Consider the following 22,539-nt stretch of genomic DNA (forward strand, 5'->3'; position numbering starts at 1 on the left):
CTAGTTACAAAATAAATGAGTCATGGGTATGAAATGTACAGTGTGGGGAAAATAGTAAACAATTATGTAATATCTTTGTATGGGGACAGATGGTAACTAGACTTATCGTGGTGATCAATTTGAAATGTTTAGAAATATTGATTCACTATGTTATACATCAGGAATTAACATAGTTTTGTAGGTCAATTATACTTCAAAAGCAAACAGACAGACTCATGGAAAAAGAGATCAGATTTGTGGTTACTAGAGGCACGGGTGTGGGTGGGATATTGGGTGAAGGCAGTCAAAAGGTACAAAACTTCCAGTCATATGATAAATAAGTACTAGAGATGTAATGTACAACATGATAAAGATAATTAACACTGCTGTACTATACATATGAAAGTTGTTAAGAGAGTAATCCTAAGAGTTCTCATCATAAGGAAATTTTCCCCTATTTAATTTTGTGTTGATATGAGATGACGGATGCTCACTAAACATGATAATCATTTCATGATGTATATAAGTCAAATCACTATGCTAGACACCTAAACTTATACAGTACTGTATGTCATTTATATCTCAATACAACTGGAAAAAAATTAAATTCTAAAAAACTTGCTTGTATTAGTCAATATTGTGTAGGTTAGCATTCTCCAAGTGTGGTCTGGGGACATTTTCCCTGGGTCTATGAGGTCAATTTCAAAATCAATGACTAAATGTTATTTGCTTTTTTCATTCTCAATCTCTCATGAGTGTATTGTGGAGTTTTCCAGAATGTGATACTGCAGCTCTTTGAATGCAGAAGCAGACCCCAAAACCCAGCTTTATTCTGCTTAGCCAGACATTAAAGAGATTTGCAAAAATTGAAACAGTGCTACTCTTCTCACAGTTATTTGTTTTAGAAAATATATTTTTCATTAAGATATTACTATGCTAATGTATAATGGATTCATTTACATATTTTTAAAATTTCTCAGTTTTAATATCTAAAACAGTAAATATCAATATATAGAACCCACATAAACAAAAGTCCATTGAGGTCCTGTTTTAAAATGTAGGCTCTGTTATTACTCGGGTATGGTTAGGTCAATAGATCAGGAGATGACTGTCACTGAAAGGGAAGTCTGTTCCCGAGAGTAGGAGGCCTGCCATGTCACACAGGGCCACACAGGGCCACCGGGAAGTCAGTCAGAAGGCTGAAGGAGCGAGGGGAAAGCATGGGTGAGAGCCTTACTGTGGTTTTCGCAGAAAGGAACAGGCAAGGCAGGGTAAGCAGGTTTGAATAATTTCAGCAGGCTCTTAGGTGTAGGGGTTGTCCTACGGTTTCCTGCATTTGGCCCTGAGGTGACTAGGACAGGTGAGTACAGGCATACCTCGGAGATACTGCTGGTTTGGTTCCAGACTATTGCATTAAAGCAAATGGGGCAATAAGGCAAGCCACACGAATTTTTTGGTTTCCAGTACATATAAACATTATGTTCACACTATGCTGCAGCCTATTAAGTGTGCAATAGCATTATGTCTAAGAAAACAATGCACATACCTTAATTAAACTAATGCTGCTGGAAAAACGGCACCAATAGACTTGCTCAACGCAGGTTTGTCACAAGCCTTCAATTTGTAAACAATGCAGTATCTGCGAAGTGCAGTAAAACAACATATTGCTGTATTGGCCCAGAGTATAAGAGCCCTGTGAGAGCTGGAAAAAGGGGGTGCTTATGGGGGCAGAGGGGGTATGGTTTTGGATTGGTTAGCTTGCACATGAGAGGTATATTCACAAGGGAGGAGCTTGTTATCTCTAGGAATTAGCTAGTCCTCAAAGGAGCAGTCTCCCCTGTGCTAGCAAGGTCCCAGGTGCCAGAGCTTTAAGAAGACAGAAAGTAAGGAAACATAGTCAATACGGGTCCTTAATAGTTTTCAAGAGTGTAGAGATGTTCAGAGACCAAAGAGTTTGAGGGCTTCTTGGCTCGGTAATGCACAGTAAAAAAAAAAAAAAAAAAGGTGCCCCAAATCTCAACGTCTTACAGCAAAGAGGGTTGTTCGTTGCTCAGGTGAAGTCTTCACACTTCTGATAGGTGGCATACAGTCATCTCTGGGGATCCTTGGGGGATTTGTTTCAGGACCCCCAAAGGATATCAAACTCTACGGGTGCTCAAGTCCCTTGTATTAAATGGTGTGGTACAGTCGGCCTTCTGTAACCAAGGATACAGAACCCACAGATACAGAGGGCCTCCTATACAAAGAATATCAGAACATTAAAAAAAAAGTCATAATTTCAGAACAAAAGAAAATCATTTAAATTGAATTACTTTAGCTTAATGAGAAACTCACTATATTATCCTTATTTGCTCAAGTATTTATCATGAATTAGTGAGATTTCCTCACTACTTAGGAAGAGTTCAGGGACTGGTGCTTGGAAATTTCTGAAATCTAGGACAATTGTAGATGGAAGTGACATGAAGGTGAGGAAAGACCTTACCTTGTTTATACGCTGAAAGGACCCAGCAGAGAGGGCGAAGATTGAACATACTGGAAAAAGAGACACCTGAGAGAACTCCTGGAGGAGGTGAAAGAGCAAAGGAGGGAGTGGTCTGAAATAGGATAGAGAGAGAAACCTCTCTTTCGAAAATTGGTTGGATAGGAGAGGGTGCTCCTGACGATAAGTTGAGGGAAGGAGAGAAGCTGAGAGAGTCCACCCCTAATGGCACTGATTTTCTCTATGAATCACAGGCAAGTTTACTGCTGAAGGTGAGCAGGGCAGGGGGTGTTGAAGGTTTAGGCCTATTGCAGGGATTGGTGAAGGGAGCCCACGGAGCACAAACAACAGGAAATGCAGCAGAACCGAAGGCCCAGCTGAGTTCAAACCTTAAATAGTAAGAGCATGAAACACATGGTAGCCTGCCTTTCCTAACTCAGCTTCTTAGCCCCGGCATTGAACCGAGATGGGGTTGGGGTGAGTGCAGGGAACTGATGTTTACTGAAAGGCTGTGTAGGGTGATGGTTAAGAGCACGGCCTTTGAAGTCAGCTGGCCTGAGTAAAAATCCTGTCACTTTCCTATTCAGTAAAATGGAGCCAATAATAGTCTTGTGGTGCTGTTTTATGTGGGTAACAGTGGTTTTGTGGAGTTGTTTTGAGGGCTAAATGACTAAATATATGCTGTGGATTTTCTTTCCACATCCTTGCTTCTGGGGCTTAAGGGACCCACCTAGGTTTCAGGGTTTCACGATTAGGTGAATATAGGACTCTTGAAAAGGGACTGTTGTGCTGCACCCCGCAGGCCTGTGAGCCCAATATTTGCCCAGCTTGAAGACCGTAGAAGGACCCCACAATCAGTGACAGAGACGTCAGTGGTGTTAACGGATAGGAGGGTCTTACCTGTGTGAAGCGAGGTCCGGGCGTCACTCCCCCCACCCTGTGGAGCAGACAGCGGCGTCTTCACTACCTCGGCGAGAGGGAGGTTACCAGCTGCAAGGGGAAGTGACGTCAGGTTGGCTCATCGGTTACCAGGGAAACCAGCAGAGGAGCATGCCCCTCCCCACCCCTTTGATGAGCTAGCAAGGTGCGGATGTTCTGATCTAATGAGCAATCACTAGTCAGGGCCCGGGGCGAGTACATAGCCGTTTTTTGAGGAGGGAAGGTCGGTCAGGTGAGTAGGATGCAGGTGAGGCAGGGACTGGTCAGTCAGGGGATGCACAGAGAGCAAGGGAACAGCCATCGCGGGGGCCTGACCATACAGGGACAATGCAGCCCCTCTGCCCCCCCGTTTCTGCTGAGGTTCCTCCTCCGTGGTCTTCATGATCCTTTCTGGTTGTGGTGGGAAACAGAAGGCAGGTATACCTGGGTCTCCCCTGTTTTGTTTCCAAAGGGCCTAATCTCTAGGCCCTACTTTCTTCAGGCCTTTAGTTTTATATCTCAGTTACCTGTTTTAGAAATAAACTACACCCTGCCTCTTATTTGCGTTTCACTCTCATAACCCTAGTCCACCTATTCATCCACTTGCCCTCCACAGAAGTACCTCTGGATCGCAGGGAGAGGTCACATATGTGGAAGAGGCGAAAGATAAAAGCATGAAAATATGTTTTAGAAAATCTCTTCTTACCTACTAACTCTCTTACTTCTCCTGTGGGTAGATGTTTTCATCCCCCTAAAATACCCCGCGCTGGTGCTCAGAGGGACCCATAGTGTACGTGGGCAGGGTAACTTACACAGCTCGTCACTGTGTAAAAGCTGGTAATAAACAATTCTACGCCTGTGCTCTTCCACCTGGCGCTCTGCGCTGCCTCAAACAGAGGGCTGCACTGGTCCCGTGGGGGCCTGAGGGCTGGAGCATCGGAGGACTGGGGAGAGGGAGTCGCAGGTGCTGGTGAGAGAGTACAGAGCTTAGGCAAGAAGAGAAGGAGGGGCTCTGTGCTCAGAGAAGCGGGGGCTGGCCAACAGGGAGAGAAGGAAGCCGTGGAGGAGCTGGAATCGCAATGAGGGGATGAGCAAGTGGGGAGGGGAGAGGAGGGACGACTTCTGCAACAATGGGACGTGAAGCTGATGATTTTAAGGGGTTCACTTCCAGATGATGACGAGTAGCCACAGGACTACTGAAGAGAAGCTGAGCACCACTGGGGTGGGGGACGCTAAGAAGCATGAGTTTCAGCCGTTTGAGTGAAAGTGCAAAAATAGATCTGTTGTGAGAGTCCTTTACAGATGCTTGAGGAGTGAGCTTGTGGTTGAAAACAGAGTAGGCAGGGGCCAGGGTAGCAGAGGCCCGGAGCTGGTGCAAAGGCAGGAGCCTCCCAGGAAGAGGGGCTGCAGAGGTAGAAAGAACCTTGTTTTTTAATTGTAGCACGTGGGGCTTCCCTGGTGGCGCAGTGGTTGAGAGCCCGCCTGCCGATGCAGGGTACACGGGTTTGTGCCCCGGTCCGGGAAAATCCCACATGCCGCGGAGCGGCTGCGCCCGTGAGCCATGGCCGCTGAGCCTGCGCGTCCGGAGCCTGTGCTCCGCAACGGGAGAGGCCACAACAGTGAGAGGCCCGCGTACCAAAAAAAAAAAAAAAAATTGTAGCACGTGGCAGTTCTCATACACGACTCTGTATGGTCCTCCCAGCAATTCTGTGAGATGCATACAGGGCAGGAAACAGACTTTCTCCGCAAAAACCTGCTAAGCATCAGCACTGGGACTCAGACCAAGCCTCCTGACTTGACCCACGCTGTCTGTAGTTTCCCACGAGAGTCTTGATCCTCTGCGTACTATTCACAGTAGGAGAGCAACCTCTTAGAGAGAAAACTTATAGACTCTACACAGAAATGAAAGAACTTTTCTTCACCCTAGAGTCTGTGTTAAAAATCTTCAGGCTGTAAATTGTGAGAGAGCTGTTGGACTGTCAGGAATTGGTGCAGGTGAGGTTCTTATGGTGCCATCTAGTGTCCGTGATTGGACTTACAAAACTTTGGCTATAAGTATTCTGAAAACTAATTTATTTAAGGAAATAGCAAGTAACTGATTAATTTTGCAAAAGAATAGACATTAAAACACCTAATATTTTCCTCTCCCTGCCGGGAAGATTTATTAACCTGGCCTCTTGATCACCCTGAGAGCTAGACCAATGCAGTGAATTACTTCATTGCATAACACAGAAATTATGACCTAATGAAGTCCAAGGTTACCTTATTTTCTTTTCACAATACCAGTTGATCCAAGACCTTAAAGATCATGAAGCTTGGTGCTACCAGTGTCTGAGGCATTCAGGTCTTCATTCAGTAGAATGATGTATACAGCAGTGCTTCATAAACTGTAAAATGTTAAGCAAAAGTATTATATAGAGCTATTATTTCACACATACGATTCCATACCCTTGACACACCTCCCTTCTAAGCTTCATATTTATAAGAGTTGCCATCTAGACTTTACATCTGAAGAAGCTGAGGCTCAGATATGTTATATGACTTGCCCAAGGTCATAGAGCTAGTTTTCTCTTTGCTATACTACATTGCCACTATGACACTGATATAAGGAATTAATATGAGTTTATTCAGCAGAAATTTATTAATGCTCACTAGTGCCATCCGTTGGGTTAGGAACAAGGTATATAAAGATTTATGAGTGTTGGGAACTGAATGTTTGTGTCCAACTAAAATTCATAAGTTGAAGCCCTAGCCCCTAATGTGACATATTTGGAGGTAGGGTCTTTGTGGAAGTAAAGTTAAATGAGGTCATAAGGGTAGGGTCCTGATCCAATAGGATTATGTCCTTAAGGATAGGAAGAGAGACCAGATCCAGATCTTGCTTTCTCTTGGCAGGCATATGCAGCAAGAAGGCAGCTGTCTGCAAGCCAGGAACAGAACCCGACCATGCTGGCACACTGATCTCACTTTCAGCTCCAGAACTGGGAGAAAATTAATTTCTGTTGTTTAAACCACCCAGTGTATGGTATTTTGTTATGGCAGCCCAGCCCAAGCCAACTAAAACAATGAAGATCTACTCCCCCTAAGCTGCTTCCAGCTTTGTTAGGGAAGTCAGCTGTCAGATAAATCACAACCCAACTTGCTGAGATAGATGTATGGACACCTCATATTTCTAAATGATTGCCTTAGAAGGAATCCTGATGAGACTAGTGGTGACAGGCTACCACAGATGTCAGACAGCTCTAAACTCAAATACATTTAAGAGATGACCTTTTACTTAGAGGTACCTTGTCATTAATAAACATGGACTTTCTCTCAGAACCCCGTGTGCCCTCTTTGCGTAGGAGATGGAATGGAGTTGCAGAGCGAGTGACTGAATGTGGCTTTGGGTTCTGGTTCAAGAACAGAACTTGTGGTCCTCAGCTGCTACATCTATAAAATGAGACAGTTTTGACTAGCTGCCATCTGAGGCAGTCATCTGAATATTTTTGCTCACTTTGTCCCTAAAAGAGTTTTGAAAAACTGTGAAACTGTTTCAAAATATTATAAAATTTGAAAGTTGACATCTAAAATTTTCCATTAGAAATGTAGTTTTAAAGAATGTAATTTCCATTATACTATAAATATTGACATTTTAAAATAAAATCATCACATGACTCTTATGTTTCCAGTACCATCAAAATAACATATTTATTAGAAAGTCACTATCATTCATAAAAAAGACTGCATTTCACATCATTCCTTTTTCTCAATGAAATATTATTTTCATTCCATTCTCCATTCCCAGAATTTTATGTAATGCGGTATATTTTTATGTTTGAAAGTCTTTTAAAATTAAAAATTAAAATTACCTGAAAGTTTTATTATAATTATCAGTAGTTAAAATTTGAAACAATATATTATAAATTTTGATAATAATTACACATAATTAGTAAAATTTTATTGGATACATCTCTCAAAATCTATTGATGAATGTTATTTATTGTTAGAGATAGAATTTAATCTAGTTTCAATTTCTATTTTGGGGTTTTATAGATATAAGCACTCAGAGACACTGTTCTCATAAATAGATGAGAATAGTTTTATTATAGTAAAGTCCTTCAATTATTTCAACTTCTGAATTGCATGCCAAAAGTATCATAGTAATCTCTCATTAAATGTTATTTTAAATCATCAACTTTAGGTTCTCCATCAAATTTGTTGAAAGCAAAGAATTAGAAACCCCCTGAATTACAAAAGGATTGATTATCCAGTCTTTACAGTCAATCTGGGACTACTATAGGACAATCATCTCACTTATAAATACTAATTTTAAGGAAGAGTGCTAAGTAAGGCAGAGAGCAATGAGCAATGAGCATGTCACCTGGATGACCTAAGATGCTACCAATGTTTCTTACCTATACTCTGCTTGGTTCTCTCAACTCTCTCACTCAGGAGCAATGCTTTCTTTGAGTAAAATTATCAACACTCTTATAACCACACTCTACATTATATCTGAATGAACATATTGGGCAAACTGTTCCACTGAATACCAAAATACCCACTCTTAAAGAGAAGAAAAGGAAAGACACAAAGCCTGAATGCAAATTTTTGATGCCTTATATGGGAGACTTCTCCGAAAGCAGAAGTGCTATCCAATAGAAATATAATGTGAGCTATATATGTAATTTAAAATTTGTTTAAAAAGCAAAAAGAATCAGGTGAAATTAAAGTTATATGTAATGCAATATTTCCAAATATAATCATTTCAACATTCAGTCAATATAAAAAGTTAAAAATGAGGTAGTTGTACATTTTTTTTTTTTGGTACTATTCCTTGTAGTATTTTATACAAGCAGCAAATCTTAATTCATACCAGCTACATTTCAGGTGCCCAGTATCCACATGTGACTAGTGACTATTGTATTGGACAACACAGCCCTTGAGATACACACTGTAGTAAGATTTGGGATGGATAAGAGAGCAATCTTTTGTTTTTGTAAAGTAAGAATATGGTGAACGTAAGAGAAGTGGTCAGAAAGGAAAATAGTCCTATCCATGCCCTCGTACAGCTGTGAAAGGTATCTTTCACCCCAGGGCCTACGCTGCACAGCTGTATGAAGTGGCCCTGGTGTACCTCAAGAGATAGAGGTACCCCACTTTGAAGATCATTATTTTAAGATGAATTCTAGCTGCCAGGGTCTTTGGAAAATAATGAAATTATGCAGCCTTATCTTCTGGAGAAGACCTAGTCAACTATCCTCTAAAATTCTGGAGCAAGTAAAAAATCATGAGACAATGATTAGCAAAAGATCCAGAAAGCCCTTGTTACTTTGTCAGCAATATCTTGGTACGACTTTTTTAAGGTATGGTTGACAACCTACCTTATTGCAAGCAGAGAGTTTTTGGTAATAGTAGGGTGATGTTTTCCCCTCTGACTTTGATGGAGATAAGATGAGGTTATAGGAAAATCATCAACCTAACATCAGATTACTCTAGGAGGTGAAGATTTCCTATGTTAGGGCACAGAAATGACTAAGAATCTCTTCCTTACCTTTATTTTCTTAGGAAACTTCTACAGTTTGTCCCCCTAGCTCTTTCTAAATTCCAGTGTACAGTATGAATGTTGGGCTTCCTTTCCAAAGGAACCCAGATGCTTGTCCTGAAAGGTAAGTATAAAGAAGTATTCTATGATACTGTCTTAGTTGGCTTGGGCTGCCATGACAAAATACCATAGACTGGGTGGCTTAAACAACAGAAATTTATTTTCTCACAGTTCCAGAGGTTGGGAAGTATAAGATCAAGGTGCTAGCTGATTTGGTTTCTGGTGAGAGCTTTCTTCCTGGCTTTCAGATGGCTGCCTTCTGTGTCCTCCATGGTAGAGAGAGAAGTCTGGTGTCTCTTCTTTTTCTTATAAGGACACCAACCCTGTCAGATTAGGGCCCCACCCATATGACCTCATTTCACCTTCATCACCTCCTCACAGGTCCTATCTCTAAATGTCTTAGTGAATTCAAGCTGCTGTAACAAACTACCATACACTGGATGGCTTAAACAACAGAAATTTATTTCTTACAGTTCTGGAGACTGGAAGTTCAAGAGCAGGGTGCCAGTATGGTTGAGTTCTGGTAAGGAAAGTTTTCTGATTTGTAGACTGCTAACTTCTCCTTATATCTGCACCTGGCAGAGAGCAGAGAGGAAGAGCAAACTTTCTTGTGACTCTTTTTAAAAAAATTAATAAATATATTTTTGGTATTTATAATTTTTTACTGAAATATAATCAAATTACAATGTTTCAGGTGTACAGTAGTGATTCAGTTATATATATATATATATATATATATATATACACACACACATATATATTCTTTTCCATTATAGGTTACTATAAGATATTGCATATAGTTCCCTGTGCTATACAGTAGGTCCTTGTTGTTTATGTATTCTATATATAATACCGTGTATCTTTTTATCCCAAATTCCTAATTTATCCATCCCTCCTGCTTTCCCCTTTGGTAAGTGTAAGTCTGTTCTCTGTGTCTGTGAATCCATTTCTGTTTTGTAAATAAGTTCATTTGTATCATTTTTTAGATTCCATATATAAATGATATCATATGATATTTGTCTTTCTCTCTCTGACTTACTTCACCTAGTATGATAATCTCTAGGTCCATCTGTGTTGCTACAAATGGCATTATTTCATTCTTTTTTATGGCTGAGTAGTATTCCACTGTATAAATATACTATCTCTTCTTCATCCATTCATCTGTCATTGGGCATTTAGGTTGCTTCCATGTCTTGGCTATTGTAAATAGTGCTGCTACGAACATTGGGGTGAATGTATTTTTTTGAGTTAGAGTTTTCATCTTTTCCAGATATATGCCCAGGAGTGGGATTGCTGGATCACATGGTAACTCTATTTTTAGTTTTTAAGGAACTTTCATACTGTTCTCCACAGTGGCTGCAGCAATTTACATTCCTACCAACAGTGCACAAGGGTTCCCTTTTGTCCACACCCTCTCCAGCATTTATTATTTGTAGACTTTTTCATGATGGCCATTCTGACTAGTGTGAGGTAATACCTCACTGCAGTTTTGATTTGCATTCCTCTAATTATTAGTGATGCTGAGCATCTTTTCACGTGCCTATAAATGTATGTCTTCTTTGGAGAAATGGCCAGCTGTATGTGTTCTTTGGAGAAATGTCTGTTTAGGTCTTCTTCCCATTTTTTAAAATAGATTTATTTATTTTTATTTATTTAGTTTTGGCTGTGTTGGGTCTTCATTGCCGTGTGTGGGCTTTCTCTAGTTGAGGTGAGTGGGGGCTACTCTTCATTGCGGTGCATGTGCTTCTCATTGTGGTGGCTTCTCTTGTTGCAGAGCACGGGCTCTAGGTGTGCAGGCTTCAGTATTTGTGGCACTCAGGCTCAGTAGTTGTGGCTCGCAGGCTCTAGAGTGCAGGTTCAGTAGTTGTGGTACACGGGCTTAGTTGCTCCACAGCATGTGGGATCTTCCTGGACCAGGGCTTGAACCCATGTCCCCTGCACTGGCAGGCTGATTTTTAACCACTGAGTCACCAGGGAAGTCCCTTCTGCCCATTTTTTGATTGGGTTGTTTGTTTTTTGATATTGAGCTGTATGAGCTGTTTGTATATTTTGGAGATCAATTGCTTGTTGGTTGCATTGTTTGCAAATATTTTCTCCCAGTCTGTAGGTTGTCTTTTCATTTTGTTTATGATTTCCTTTGCTGTGAAAAAGCTTTTAAGTTTAATTAGGTCCCATTTGTTTATTTTTGGTTTTGTTTCCATTACTCTAGGAGATAGACCCAAAAAAATATTGCTACGATTTATGTCAAAGAGTGTTATGTGTATATTTTCCTCTAGCAGTTACTGTACTCCAAAAACTATATGATGAAGATGACACAAACAGATGGAAAGATATACCGTGTTCTTGGATTGGAAGAATCAATATTGTTGAAATGACCATACTACCCAAAGTAATCTATAGATTCCATGCAGACCCTATCAAATTACCAATGGTGTGTTTTTGTTTTTCTGTTTTTTGTTTTTTGTTTGTGGTATGCGGGCCTCTCACTGCTGTGGCCTCTCCCATTGCAGAGCACAGGCTCCGGACACGCAGGCTCAGCAGCCATGGCTCACAGGCCCAGCCGCTCTGCGGCATGTGGGATCTTCCTGGACTGGGGCACGAACCCGTGTCCCCTGCATCGGCAGGCAGACTCCCAACCACTGCGCCACCAGGGAAGCCCACCAATGGCGTTTTTCACAGAACTGGAACAAAAAATTTTTAATTGTGTGTGGAAACAGAGAAGAAACTAAATAGCCAAAACGATCTTGAGAAAGAAGAACAGAGCTGGAGGAAGCATGTGCCCTGACTTCAGACTATACTACAAAGCTACAGTAATCAAAACAGTATGGTACAAAAAAACAGACACATAAATCAATGGAACAGGATAGAAAGCCCAGAAATAAACCCATGCACTTATGGTCAATTAATCTATGACAACAGAGGCAAGAATATACAATGGAGGAAAAACAGTCTCTTCAATAAGTGGTGCTGGGAAAACTGGACAGCTACATGTAAAAGAATGAAATCAGAACATTTTCTAACACCATATATAAAAATAACTCAAAATGGATTAAAGGCCTAAATGCAAGACCAGATACTCTTGTGACTCTTATAAGGCACTAATCTCATTCATGAGGACTTTACCCTCTTGACCTCATTTGATCCTAATTACCTCCCAATGGTCCCACCTCCTAATACCATCCCATTTGCGTATAGGGTTTTAACACATGAATTTTGGGAAGACACAAATATTCAGCTCATATCACCAAATATAGTTACATTAGGGTTAGGGTTTCAACATATGAATTTGGAGGGGCCATGATTCACTCCATAGCAGATATTAAGGTACTAAGGGGTATGGAATTCCATTTTAGAAGCTCTTCAAATAATTTAAGATAATCAGCTGCCTGAATTATTTGTTTAGGATGAAATTGTTTAGCTGGAGGCAAAAGACTCATTTAATATTTTCCAGAATTCCAAGTCTTTTTATAACATCATCCTCTGTCATCTCCTTATGTATGAAATGGTTTGAATTTCATGATAAAATTTCATTATTACACACTTCTCCCAAGAAAAACTCTTGTGGACAATTTTGGGGGTTTTCAGGTAAACTATTACTAGTGCAAGATATTTTTAAATTATTTCTCCTAATTTTTTCCCTGTAAAGTTATTTCTTCTAGTCTCAGAACTGCAAAAAAATAGTAGTTCCCACCCCCAAAGTCCTATTTAAAAATAATGAGCATTCTACAATCAAGAGACATGCTGAAAAGGGGGGGGGTCTTTCAAATAAATACACAGGTATTCCTAGAGTAGTTAATTTTTAAGTGAAACTAGTGATACTTCCTGCCAAGCTTGAGTATAGTACATGAACCTGTGAAACTAGAATAAACTAAAAAGTACCTGTGACTACTTTAGAAACTGATGTACGGAATACACTTGTAGTCTATTTTTTATAGCTGTGACAATGGGAAATTCCATAGAGTAAAAATATAGGGTGTTTTAACTTTGCTGTAAAATATGAGTTTTTGGTATTGAAGAGGGAAATATGCATCCAACTTGTACTAAGTTCCTTATAGAGAACTTAAAAAATCAATCATTCCAACAAACAAATAAAAAGTGTAATGGCTCAGTAGTATTCTTCATGAACAGTAAATAAGGGCTGAAGTATTCAAAGAAAAGGAGCTCAGAATCTTTCATGCATTAACTATTCCAGGGAAGGCCACTGAAGAAGTAATATCAGTTTGAGATGGTTCAAAATCTGTTATCAAGTCTAAGGACTTACACATTATTATGTCACCATTTTACTTTTAGTTATCTAATTTACAAATGTTTGATTTTAAGAGGAAGCTGGAAACTAACTGGAATTGTCTCTAGCAATGTTACTATATAGGCTTGTACTTAGGCTTATAGATTTTTCTATTTTTTATTCATCTTGACATAACAACAGGCTAATTGTAATTATATCACAGTTCATGGGCTTACGTTTCACAACTTCCTCTTAGAAACTCTGATTTAGTTTTTGACTTATTTAGTTTACACCCTTGCTCTCTAATAATTTAGTTCTGTAATGCTGGTTAAAAAATTTTTGGACATTCCCAATATGCACATATACATTAAAAATACACATGTACCTTTGTGTGTATGTATTATGTATACTATAAAACACATACACAATAGCAATTTTAAAGGATTAAAGATGAAATAATTAAATTTTAAATTTAAATCTTTCTATTGAAGTACAAAATAAGAACATGATTTGACATTCTTCCTTATTTTGGAAAGTCTTGGTTTATCATTTTGTGACATGGTGATTTGAGTTTGAGTTTTTTCTAATATAATAGACTTTGGGGGGGGAATAGTTTTATATTTATAGAAAAATGGATATGATAGTACAGAGCTCCTATATACCCTGTACCCAATTTCTCCTATTACTAACATCTTACATTAGTATGGTATATTTATTACTTAATGAGCCAATTTTGATCCATTATTAACTAAAGTCCATAGTTTATTCATACTTCTTTTGTTTAACCTAATGTCTTCTTCTGTTCCAGGACCCCATCCAGAATACCACATTACATTTAGTTGTCATGTCTCCTTAGGCTCCTCTTGAGTGATAGTTTCTCAGACTTTTCTTCTTTTTGGTGGCCTTGACAGTTTTGAAGAGAACTGGTGAAGTAATTTTTAGGATGCCCCTCTAATGGAGTTTGTAATTTGTCCAGTGTTCCTCTCACTAGACTGGGGTTATGGGTTTGGAATATCAAAGAGGTGTGGTGCCCTTTGCATCCGATCATATCAAGGTTACATACCATCAATATGATTTATCACTGAGCTCAGGTCGCATTGTAACTTGGCCCATGGGTAAGTATTCATTTCTGCTAAGGTCCATCAGCAAGCCAAAACTTGTTTCTCACAAGGAGACTAGTTATTTCACAGGATGGCAGGGCTTTGCTACAAAATCCTAAAGGTTTGCATTGTGATTCAGTTACACGTACTTGCCAAAGACTCCAAATATCATCTCTATCTGCCGCTTCAAGCATCACTGGATCAACTGAATCATATGACCCAAGTGGCAAAGTAAGTTGCACAGCAGCTTGGACTGTTGCAGAGACTTCTCTTCTCTCACTTGGTTTTATGCCTCTTTTTTTTTTAACAGTAGGAAGGGCCAGATGTAACAACTTATCCTTCACTTAGAAGTGATATCTTGATATACTCAACTCCACTGGACCCCTAGAAATTTCACTGAGGTAGAAGGCCTCTGAATTGGGGTGGATTTATTTTCCATCCTCTGACATGCAAATATCTTACCAATATGTGTACAGTAATTGGTACTTCCTGTCTACCAGGACTAATCAGCATATCATCATCAACGTAATAGACCAGTGTGATGTTCTGTGGAAGGGGAAGGGGATTTAGTCCCTGCAGACTAAATCATGACATAGGGCTGAAGGGTTGATATAACCTGTGGTGGGACAGTGAAGGTGTGCTGCTGACCTTGACAGTTGATTCCTTCCGGTTGTCTTTTTCAACACATATAAAGGAAAAAGCATTTGCCAGATCAATAGCTGCACACCAGGTACTGGGAAATGTGTCGATTTGCTCAACAATGAAACCACATCTGGAATAGCAGTGCAACAGGGATCATCACATAATCGGATTTACAAAAATCCAGTCATGCTCCAAGATCCATTTGTCTTCTGCACATGCCAAATAGGTGAGTTGAAAAGGGATGTGATGCGTATCACAAACTTTGCAACTTTCAAGTTCTTGATAGTGGTACTAATCTTTGCAATCCCTCCAAAAATGTGGTATTGTTTTCATTTACATTTTTATAGGTAGCAACAGTTCTAGTGGCTTCCATTTGTCCTTTCCTACAGTAACAGCATTCACTCTACAGGTCAGGGGACCATTGTGGGGATCCTGCCAGCTGCTGAGCATGTCCATTTTTTACGCATTCTGGAACTGGGGAAATAACCACAGGTCGTGTTCAGAGACCCACTGGGCCTAATGCAAGATGAACCTGAGCTAAAATTCCACTGATAATTTGACCTTCACAAGCCCCTACTCTGATAGGTAGATACTACAGTGATATTTTGGGTTTCCATGAACTAGGTCAAAGCCACTGTCTACTAAGCCCCAAAAGTCTGGTTATTTCCTTTCCTCCAACGAACAGTCACTCTTGTTGATGGCTATAGGACCCTGTGGGGAAGGCTGGGGAAAAAATTAACACTATACATTTTTGGCACTGAAGTAGGGTCCTTCCTCAAGAAGATCTGGCCTGCCCTTCAGAGTTCTGGGTATGTAAGTTGGCTCAAGCCTGGGAACTGATTGAGGGGCTGTGACTTTCTGTTTCAGTGACACAAGTTAGGGTTTCTGTTCATAGACCCAGAACTCTTCTGCTAATCTATTTTTTGGCTGCGCTGTGCAGCTTGTGGGATTTTAGCTCCCTAAGGATTAAACCAGGGCCCTCGGCAGTAAGAGCACTGAGTCCTAACCACTGTACCACCAGGGAGTTCCCAGAACTCTTCTGCTTATAAAGACCAAGTAAGAATTTAGTAATTATCCATCTGTTTCTTTTCTAGGGACACCATGATCAACTAGCCAATACCACAGGTCTCTGCGAGTCAGACAATTCTGATTACTGCTTTGGCTCAGCTGTCCATTATAGCAACCACACTGGTACCTACCTGCCACCCTGAGATCCCATCATCACCACTGCATTTAAGAATCTCAGTTTGATAACAGGTTCCATTGTAAGATACATCTGAATACAGAGAGGAGCAATTGCAGATCTCTTCAAGGGTGCTGGAACTCACTTCACAAATTACTTCTCATAGTCATGTTGATGGGTAATGTCCTCTGGACCCTCCTGAGGTGGGTGAGAAAGTCTTACATGATAAATCAACTCTAAGATTCCCATCTTCCCAAGACTTTGGAGATCTTCCTCTACAGTATCCCAGGCAGTTCTGGCACTTCAACTTCATTTAGTGTAGGCACTTTTGGGTGGAAGGAAGTCAAGTGATCAATGGTGTTTTCGCTCAGTTTCTTCTCACAGTGGGTCCATTGGGCTCTGAAAGCCATCTTGTGGTTATTTTCTTAGTTCCATGGGTACAATTGGAAGAGACATACTCCGCAAACAATCAAACAAACTTAATCTTTTTCTAACCCTTTGATGTAAAATGTATCTGCTTTGTAGGCTCTTATCAATAAATTCAGCCTAATAGTATTTCACAAGCCTTCATCTTTATCCCTGTATTAGTTTCCTAGGGCTGTTACTGCAAAGTACCACAAACTGAGAGGCTTAAAACAACAGCAATTTACTCTCACAGTTCTTGAGAGTAGATATCTGAACTCAAGTTGTCAGCAGGGCCACGCTTCTCCTGCAGGCTCTTTGGAATAACCTTTGTCTTTTCCTAGCTACCAGCAGCTCCTGTCATTTCCTGGCTTCCAACTACATCACCCCAATCTCTGCCTCCATCTTCACATGTCCTAATTCCTTCTGTGTCTATATATGTCTGCACCCTCTCTTCTTATATAAGGATACCACACATTAGATTTAGGACCCACTCTAATCCAGCAGGACCTCATTTTACCTGATTACATCTTCAAAGAACCTATTTCCAAATAAGGTCACATTGCATTTCCAGTTGGAGAATGAATTTTAGGGGACACTAGCCATCCCACTATAATCCCACACCCTTAACATCCATACAAAATTTGACTGTATATTCTCTTGTGTGCTCTGAATTTTTTTAGCATGTGTATTTTACTTTTTCAAATAAAATTAAAGCAGAAAACTCGCCACACTTCTTTGCCATAAAATGCAAGTATTCTTTTCAGCCATTTTCTCCCTTTGATGCCCATTACTACATAGTCTCCCTATATTGGTTTCCTTGTCTTGCCCTTCTCCAACCTTTTCTCTAACTGCAGACAAAATAATCTCCTTCCGATCTTTCAAGGAGGATCAAACACAAAGTTCCTCGTCAGCTGAAGGAGGATTTTCAAGATCTGGTCTCCAGTACCCTTCTTCCAGGTTCATCTTTCAATAAAACCCCATTATGAACCCATTTTACCCCAGAACCCCTTGTAGGTTTCCGAACTGCCCAAGCCATTCCCTTCCTCCATACTTTGGCCCTGCACTCTTTGCCCCTTGCACCTATGACTGCTGCTCATCTTTAGCAGCTACTCTGCTATTCCCTCCCTGGACAGGAAGCATTTTTGTCTTCTCATCTTTGAAGTCTGTTAATATTTTCCCTTTGCTCTTGCTCCTCCTAAATCAAATTTCCTATTGGTTTTTTAAAAAATAGATTTATTTTATTTATTTATTTATTTATTTTTGGCTGCATTGGGTCTTTGTTGCTGCAGGCTTTCCCTAGTTGCAGTGAGTGGGGGCCACTCTTTGTTGTGGTTTATGGACTTCTCACTGCAGCAGCCTCTGTTATTGTGGAGCATGGTCTCCGGGCTTCGGTAGTTATGGCACGAGGGTTCAGTAGTTGTGGCTTGCAGGCTCTAGAGTGCAGCCTCAGCAGTTGTGGCACGCGGGCTCAGTAGTTGTGGCTTGCGTGCTGTAGAGCGCAGCCTCTGCAGTTGTGGCATGCAGCTCAGTAGTTGTGGCTCGTGGGCTAGCACAGGCTCAGCAGTCGTGGCTCAGCAGTTGTGGCACGTGGGCTCAGTAGTTGTGGCTTGCAGGCTCTAGAGCGCAGGCTCAGTAGTTGTGGCACGTGGGCTCAGTAGTTGTGGCTTGCAGTCTCTTGAGTGTGGGCTCAGTAGTTGTGGCTCGCAGGCTCTAGAGCACAGGCTCAATAGTTGTGGTTTGTGGGCTCTAGAGTGCAGGCTCAGCAGTTGTGGCACATGGCTCAGTAGTTGTGGCACACGGGCTTAGCTGCTCAACGGCATGTGGGATCTTCCCAGACCAGGGCTCTAACCCGTGTCCCCTGCATTGGCAGGTGGATTCCTAACCACTGCGCCACCAGGGAAGCCCCCCAAATTTCCTATTTGAAAGAATGTAGTCCAACAACACACACACACACACACACACACACACACACACACACACACACACACGGTGCTGCGCTGGCTCACCAGTTGGGTAGGACCGTGTCCCCCTTCTCACGGAGGGGATGGCTGTTAACTCAGCTCTGGAGCGACAAGCCCGGCACCACGCCGAAGGCCAGAGCCCGCCGGGCTCCAGGCTCGGGGCTGGGTGGTGACGGCATCGCCCATGGGAGGCCGGGGAAGCAGCACATCACCCACTTGGACCACATTCCTCGCTCTACAGCCGAGGAACCTCTGGTGGAGGGCGAGGCTCCGAAGCCCAGAGCGACACTGTAAGGCGCCCAAACATATTCGTACCCTTCACGCCCCAGGCCGGCCCTCTTCCTCCTCACCGAGGCCGAGTTCCGCCGCCCGTCCAGCGCTTCCTCTCCCTCACGCCCGGGGACTCGACGACGAGGAGCTGCCGCGACTCTTAGGTCAATGACCGAGCGCTGGGAACTCTGGGGCTGGCCGGCGGCGCGCGGGGGTGGAGCAAGCGCAGTAGTGTTTCGCGTGGGCGGTCCTCTCGGGCGGCTCGGCCCGCGCAGGCGCATGCGCAAGCTCCGCGTCGCGGGACTCCCGGCCGTCGCGGGCCGCGCCCCCTCGCCGCGGGTCAGAGGTCGCGGGGCGGGCGGTGGTGACGTGTGCGGAAGCGTTCTGTGAACCGTCGGTAACCGGCGGGCAGCAGAGCTGCAGCGGCGGCCACGGCCTGGCGCCCCGACGGGAGGGGCTCCGGATCGCTGGGAGGCGGCCGAACCCCTGCGGCGCCGCCGCCGGCGGCGGAGGCCCCATGAGTCGGGGGACGATGCTTCAGCCCGGAGCGTGGCCGGGGGAGAGCTGTGCCGAGAAGCCGGCGCGGGAGGCGGGGGCCGCGGCGCTTGAGGGCGAGAAAGCGGTGGCCGGGGGCCAGCCGCGAGTCGCGGTGCGGTGCCCGGCCGAGCAGTGAGTTCGGGGCGCGGGGCGGGGACGGCGGGAGCGGCGTGGGGCCCCGGGCTCGGCACCCACGGGCGGGCGTGGAGTGGGGTGAGGTGGCCGGGGGAGGAGCCGGCGGAGGGCCCTTCGCCCCCTTGTTTTTAAAGTAAGGTTGTCGGTGAAGACACTTTTGTATCCAGTGTGTCCGATGACAAAAGTTTTTCCGGAAGGCGCGTTTTAAAATTCTGGTTATCCAGTACCCTCCCCCGCCTTTTTGACATTTCCATATCTCCAAAGCTAAAGAAAGCTCCAGCAACTTGGGAAACAGACTCCAGAAGCGTATTATCTTATAACCCACTCCATTAGCGCTTCCCCCCAACCTGTCGCGGCAAGGGGCTGAGGTTGTCGCTGTCACAACCCCAGGAAAGCTGAGCCACGCGACCTGCTTGTTCTTGGAAGGCAAGTCTGCGCTTGATGAGCGTCCCACCTGTTGGACAGACTTTGGACGGAGTCTGCCCCAATTCTTTTGCCCGTTAGCTGCTTAACTAGATGTCCCCAACCGCCTTGATTTTTAAATACGAAAGGCAGTGCTGCTTAGATCAATTCCTTATTGAACTGTAAAGGCGGCTGCGTACATCGGAAGAGTTTATAGTTTCTGCAAGGATTTGGGGGCAGGGGTGGAAGCAGAATATAAACTTGAAGGCTGAAACTTTTCTGCACTTTCAAGTTCTAGTCACATATAAATGCTTTTGGAATTCCAAAATTGACGAAAGCACTCAGGTAACCAGTTTGACAGAGATCTTAATTGGCTGGGAAGTGTGCTTTTCCCCCCCATTTCCTAAAAAGGGGTCCTGGGGGAACTGTTATTGCAGATAATGTATTACAATAATTCTTGCTTGCATGGCTCTTTATCGTGGACTTTGACCTTCTCCTTGAGCACCCAAGCCCCTTGGGATGGTATTATCCACACTTAATGGGTTAAGATTTAGAGCAGGAGGTCTCAAACTCCTGCCCCCAGGAGCTAGGCAGGTGTCACATGGGTTCCTGGAGAGCTGAGTCCTATGGGGACAGGGTCCACTAAGTTCCAGCCTATAGAAGATTCCAGATATTCTGACTTTTGTTTGAAATGTCCTGATTTTTATTTTATTTTTAAATTACATCCAGATGTTTCACTTTTATTTTTTAAAATTTTTTGTCTGTGCCACACGGCTTGCAGGATCTTAGTTCCCCCGCCAGAGATTGTCACCACTGGACTTCAAGGGAATTCCCCTGATTTTTAAATAGTAGCCTTTTATTTTTTAATTGAAACCACTGTGCAGGCCCATGTGAGCAGATGTGGCTGCAGTTTTGCTCCCTGGGTTTGAGCCCTAGCTAAGACTCTGCAGCGGGTGAAGTTGGGGTGCGCATGGGGGTGGTCTTTGCCTCTGCCCCTTCCCAGCCCGTGCTGGTTCCTGCCTGCGGCTTCCAGGCTGACTGCTGCTGCCGCACTTAGGCCCCGGTGGTCTCAGCTGTGCTCCCCATCTAGCGGCCCTGGCCCTCAGATGCTGTTTCTCAGCCTCAGCTGTGTCGTGCCCTCCTGGGAGATGCAGAAACTTTGAAGTCCGAACCACAGTCCCCCAAATACACAGAGTTATTTGGCAAGCTTTTCTGCTGGATGTGGTTCCCAGAGTCTGAGCACCTGGGGAAATGGGTCATGGTGCAAAAGGAACACTCTTCCCTGACGAAAAGGTTTTGTGGCACAGGTGCCTCTTCTCTCTACTGTCAGTAGAATTATGGGCGTGGAGCTGAAGGGAATGTCAACAACCCAGCCTAGGTTTGTCATTTTATCGGTTAGGAAACTGAGTTGCAGATTTGATAGGTGCAGCTTGGCCAGGAAGGCGCAGGGAGTAGGTTTCAGGGCCAGGTTCCCTGATGCCTGGGTGGGGACCTCCCCCCATGTCTTTCTGGCTTTCTCAGCAAAACTAGGTAGAGGGCCATGACATATAATCATGCAGACTTCACTTTTTTTTTTTCTGGAATAAATATTCCAATTTGCCGTTTATTTACTAGCTTAATTTCTTTTTCTTCCTATTTTTGTTGTCTTTGATGATCTCATTCTCTTTTAACTCTCATAAGAGAGCAAGGGGGAGCCAGGGAAAGGAGGTGAAGATAACTTCAAATATCAGCTTCTGAACGTCGTATCTTACGTTCTGGGCTTCCTTGTTTATTATACGGGCAGTGGGGCTACTTCTCATTGCACTCTGATATTTTCTTAAGGGCTAGAGAAACTGTACTGCAGCATATAAACATTGCCATTCCATAGTTTGCAGTATAATGTGTGCACATCAGTTCTTACATGATGATATATGCAGCCTAATAGTTGAGTGTAGATATAAATAAATTGTGTAATAATGCCTGAACTAGGTCCTAAAATAGTTTTTGAATCTTGTGCTGTTCTGTCATTGGAGCCAAATCCCTTCTTTCCACCCAGAAAGTTAGGTTTGACCTGCACAGGAATTGAGTAAAATATTTGCATCTGGCAATATGAAACACCATAAAATGCAGATGTTTTGAGATACCCTGCAGAGTCATTTTAATTCATTCAGTGGATAGAAATTATGAATACAAATCACAGCCCAACTTTTGTAGCCATTATATTGTACATCCAGGCTGTGACTCTGAGAGGTGCAGTGAAGGGTAGGGGAAGGGATGGCTCATTTCCTACAGGCTGTACTGTAGGACACAAATTCCTTGTGACCAAGCTCACTGTGTTTTGCAAGGGAGAGAAATAGTGGGGAAGAAAGATATAAAAATCATAGGATAAGCTACTTCCTAAATCTCTTTCCTTCCTTTCCTTTCTTTCTTTTTTCTTAGTTCGCTTGAGAGCTGTGGTTGGCTGACATCCCTTGGACAAGCCCTAGGGATGGCTCACAAGATGATTCAGTGTCCCTTTTGAGGAAGTATTAGGTCAGACCAGGTTCAGTTGACTTGTTTGGACATTACCTCCCTCCTATCAGCAGGTCTCCTATACTCCATCCCCTGCTCACCTGACCCATACAGTTGAAACTTATGCTGTGTCACTTCTTCCTCTTAGCTAAGCTAGTACTACAGTCCTTGAGGACCAGGATGGTCCTGGGACATGGTTGGTGGCCAGGCTAGACATGCTTAGGGAATT

At 42.9% G+C, this 22,539-nt stretch overlaps 2 protein-coding genes across 4 annotated transcripts in view; one reads left to right on the forward strand and one right to left on the reverse strand.

Annotated features, from left to right (window-relative positions):
• Positions 1-19,252, reverse strand: part of LOC307184062 (uncharacterized protein) — a 57,904-nt gene extending 38,652 nt beyond the window's left edge. The window contains exons 1-5 of the mRNA XM_079917309.1: positions 18,792-19,252; positions 9,432-9,535; positions 5,639-5,763; positions 3,359-3,448; positions 1,526-1,618 (exon numbers count right to left, since the gene is read on the reverse strand). Of these exons, the coding sequence (XP_079773435.1) occupies positions 9,451-9,535; positions 18,792-19,027 (321 nt within the window). The 5' untranslated portion in view covers positions 19,028-19,252 and the 3' untranslated portion in view covers positions 1,526-1,618; positions 3,359-3,448; positions 5,639-5,763; positions 9,432-9,450. The remainder of the gene's footprint in view (positions 1-1,525; positions 1,619-3,358; positions 3,449-5,638; positions 5,764-9,431; positions 9,536-18,791) is intronic.
• Positions 19,122-22,539, forward strand: part of OTULIN (OTU deubiquitinase with linear linkage specificity) — a 49,979-nt gene continuing 46,561 nt past the window's right edge. For all 3 annotated transcript variants that reach the window (XR_013827652.1, XM_079917306.1, XM_079917307.1), the window contains exon 1: positions 19,122-19,415. Coding sequence is in view for 2 of the 3 variants with exons in the window: in XM_079917306.1 (XP_079773432.1) it covers positions 19,264-19,415 (152 nt within the window). In the remaining variant the exon portion in view is untranslated. The remainder of the gene's footprint in view (positions 19,416-22,539) is intronic.

The sequence above is a fragment of the Stenella coeruleoalba genome, assembly GCF_951394435.1.
Source record: "Stenella coeruleoalba genome assembly, chromosome: 3".
Taxonomy (NCBI): domain Eukaryota; kingdom Metazoa; phylum Chordata; class Mammalia; order Artiodactyla; family Delphinidae; genus Stenella; species Stenella coeruleoalba.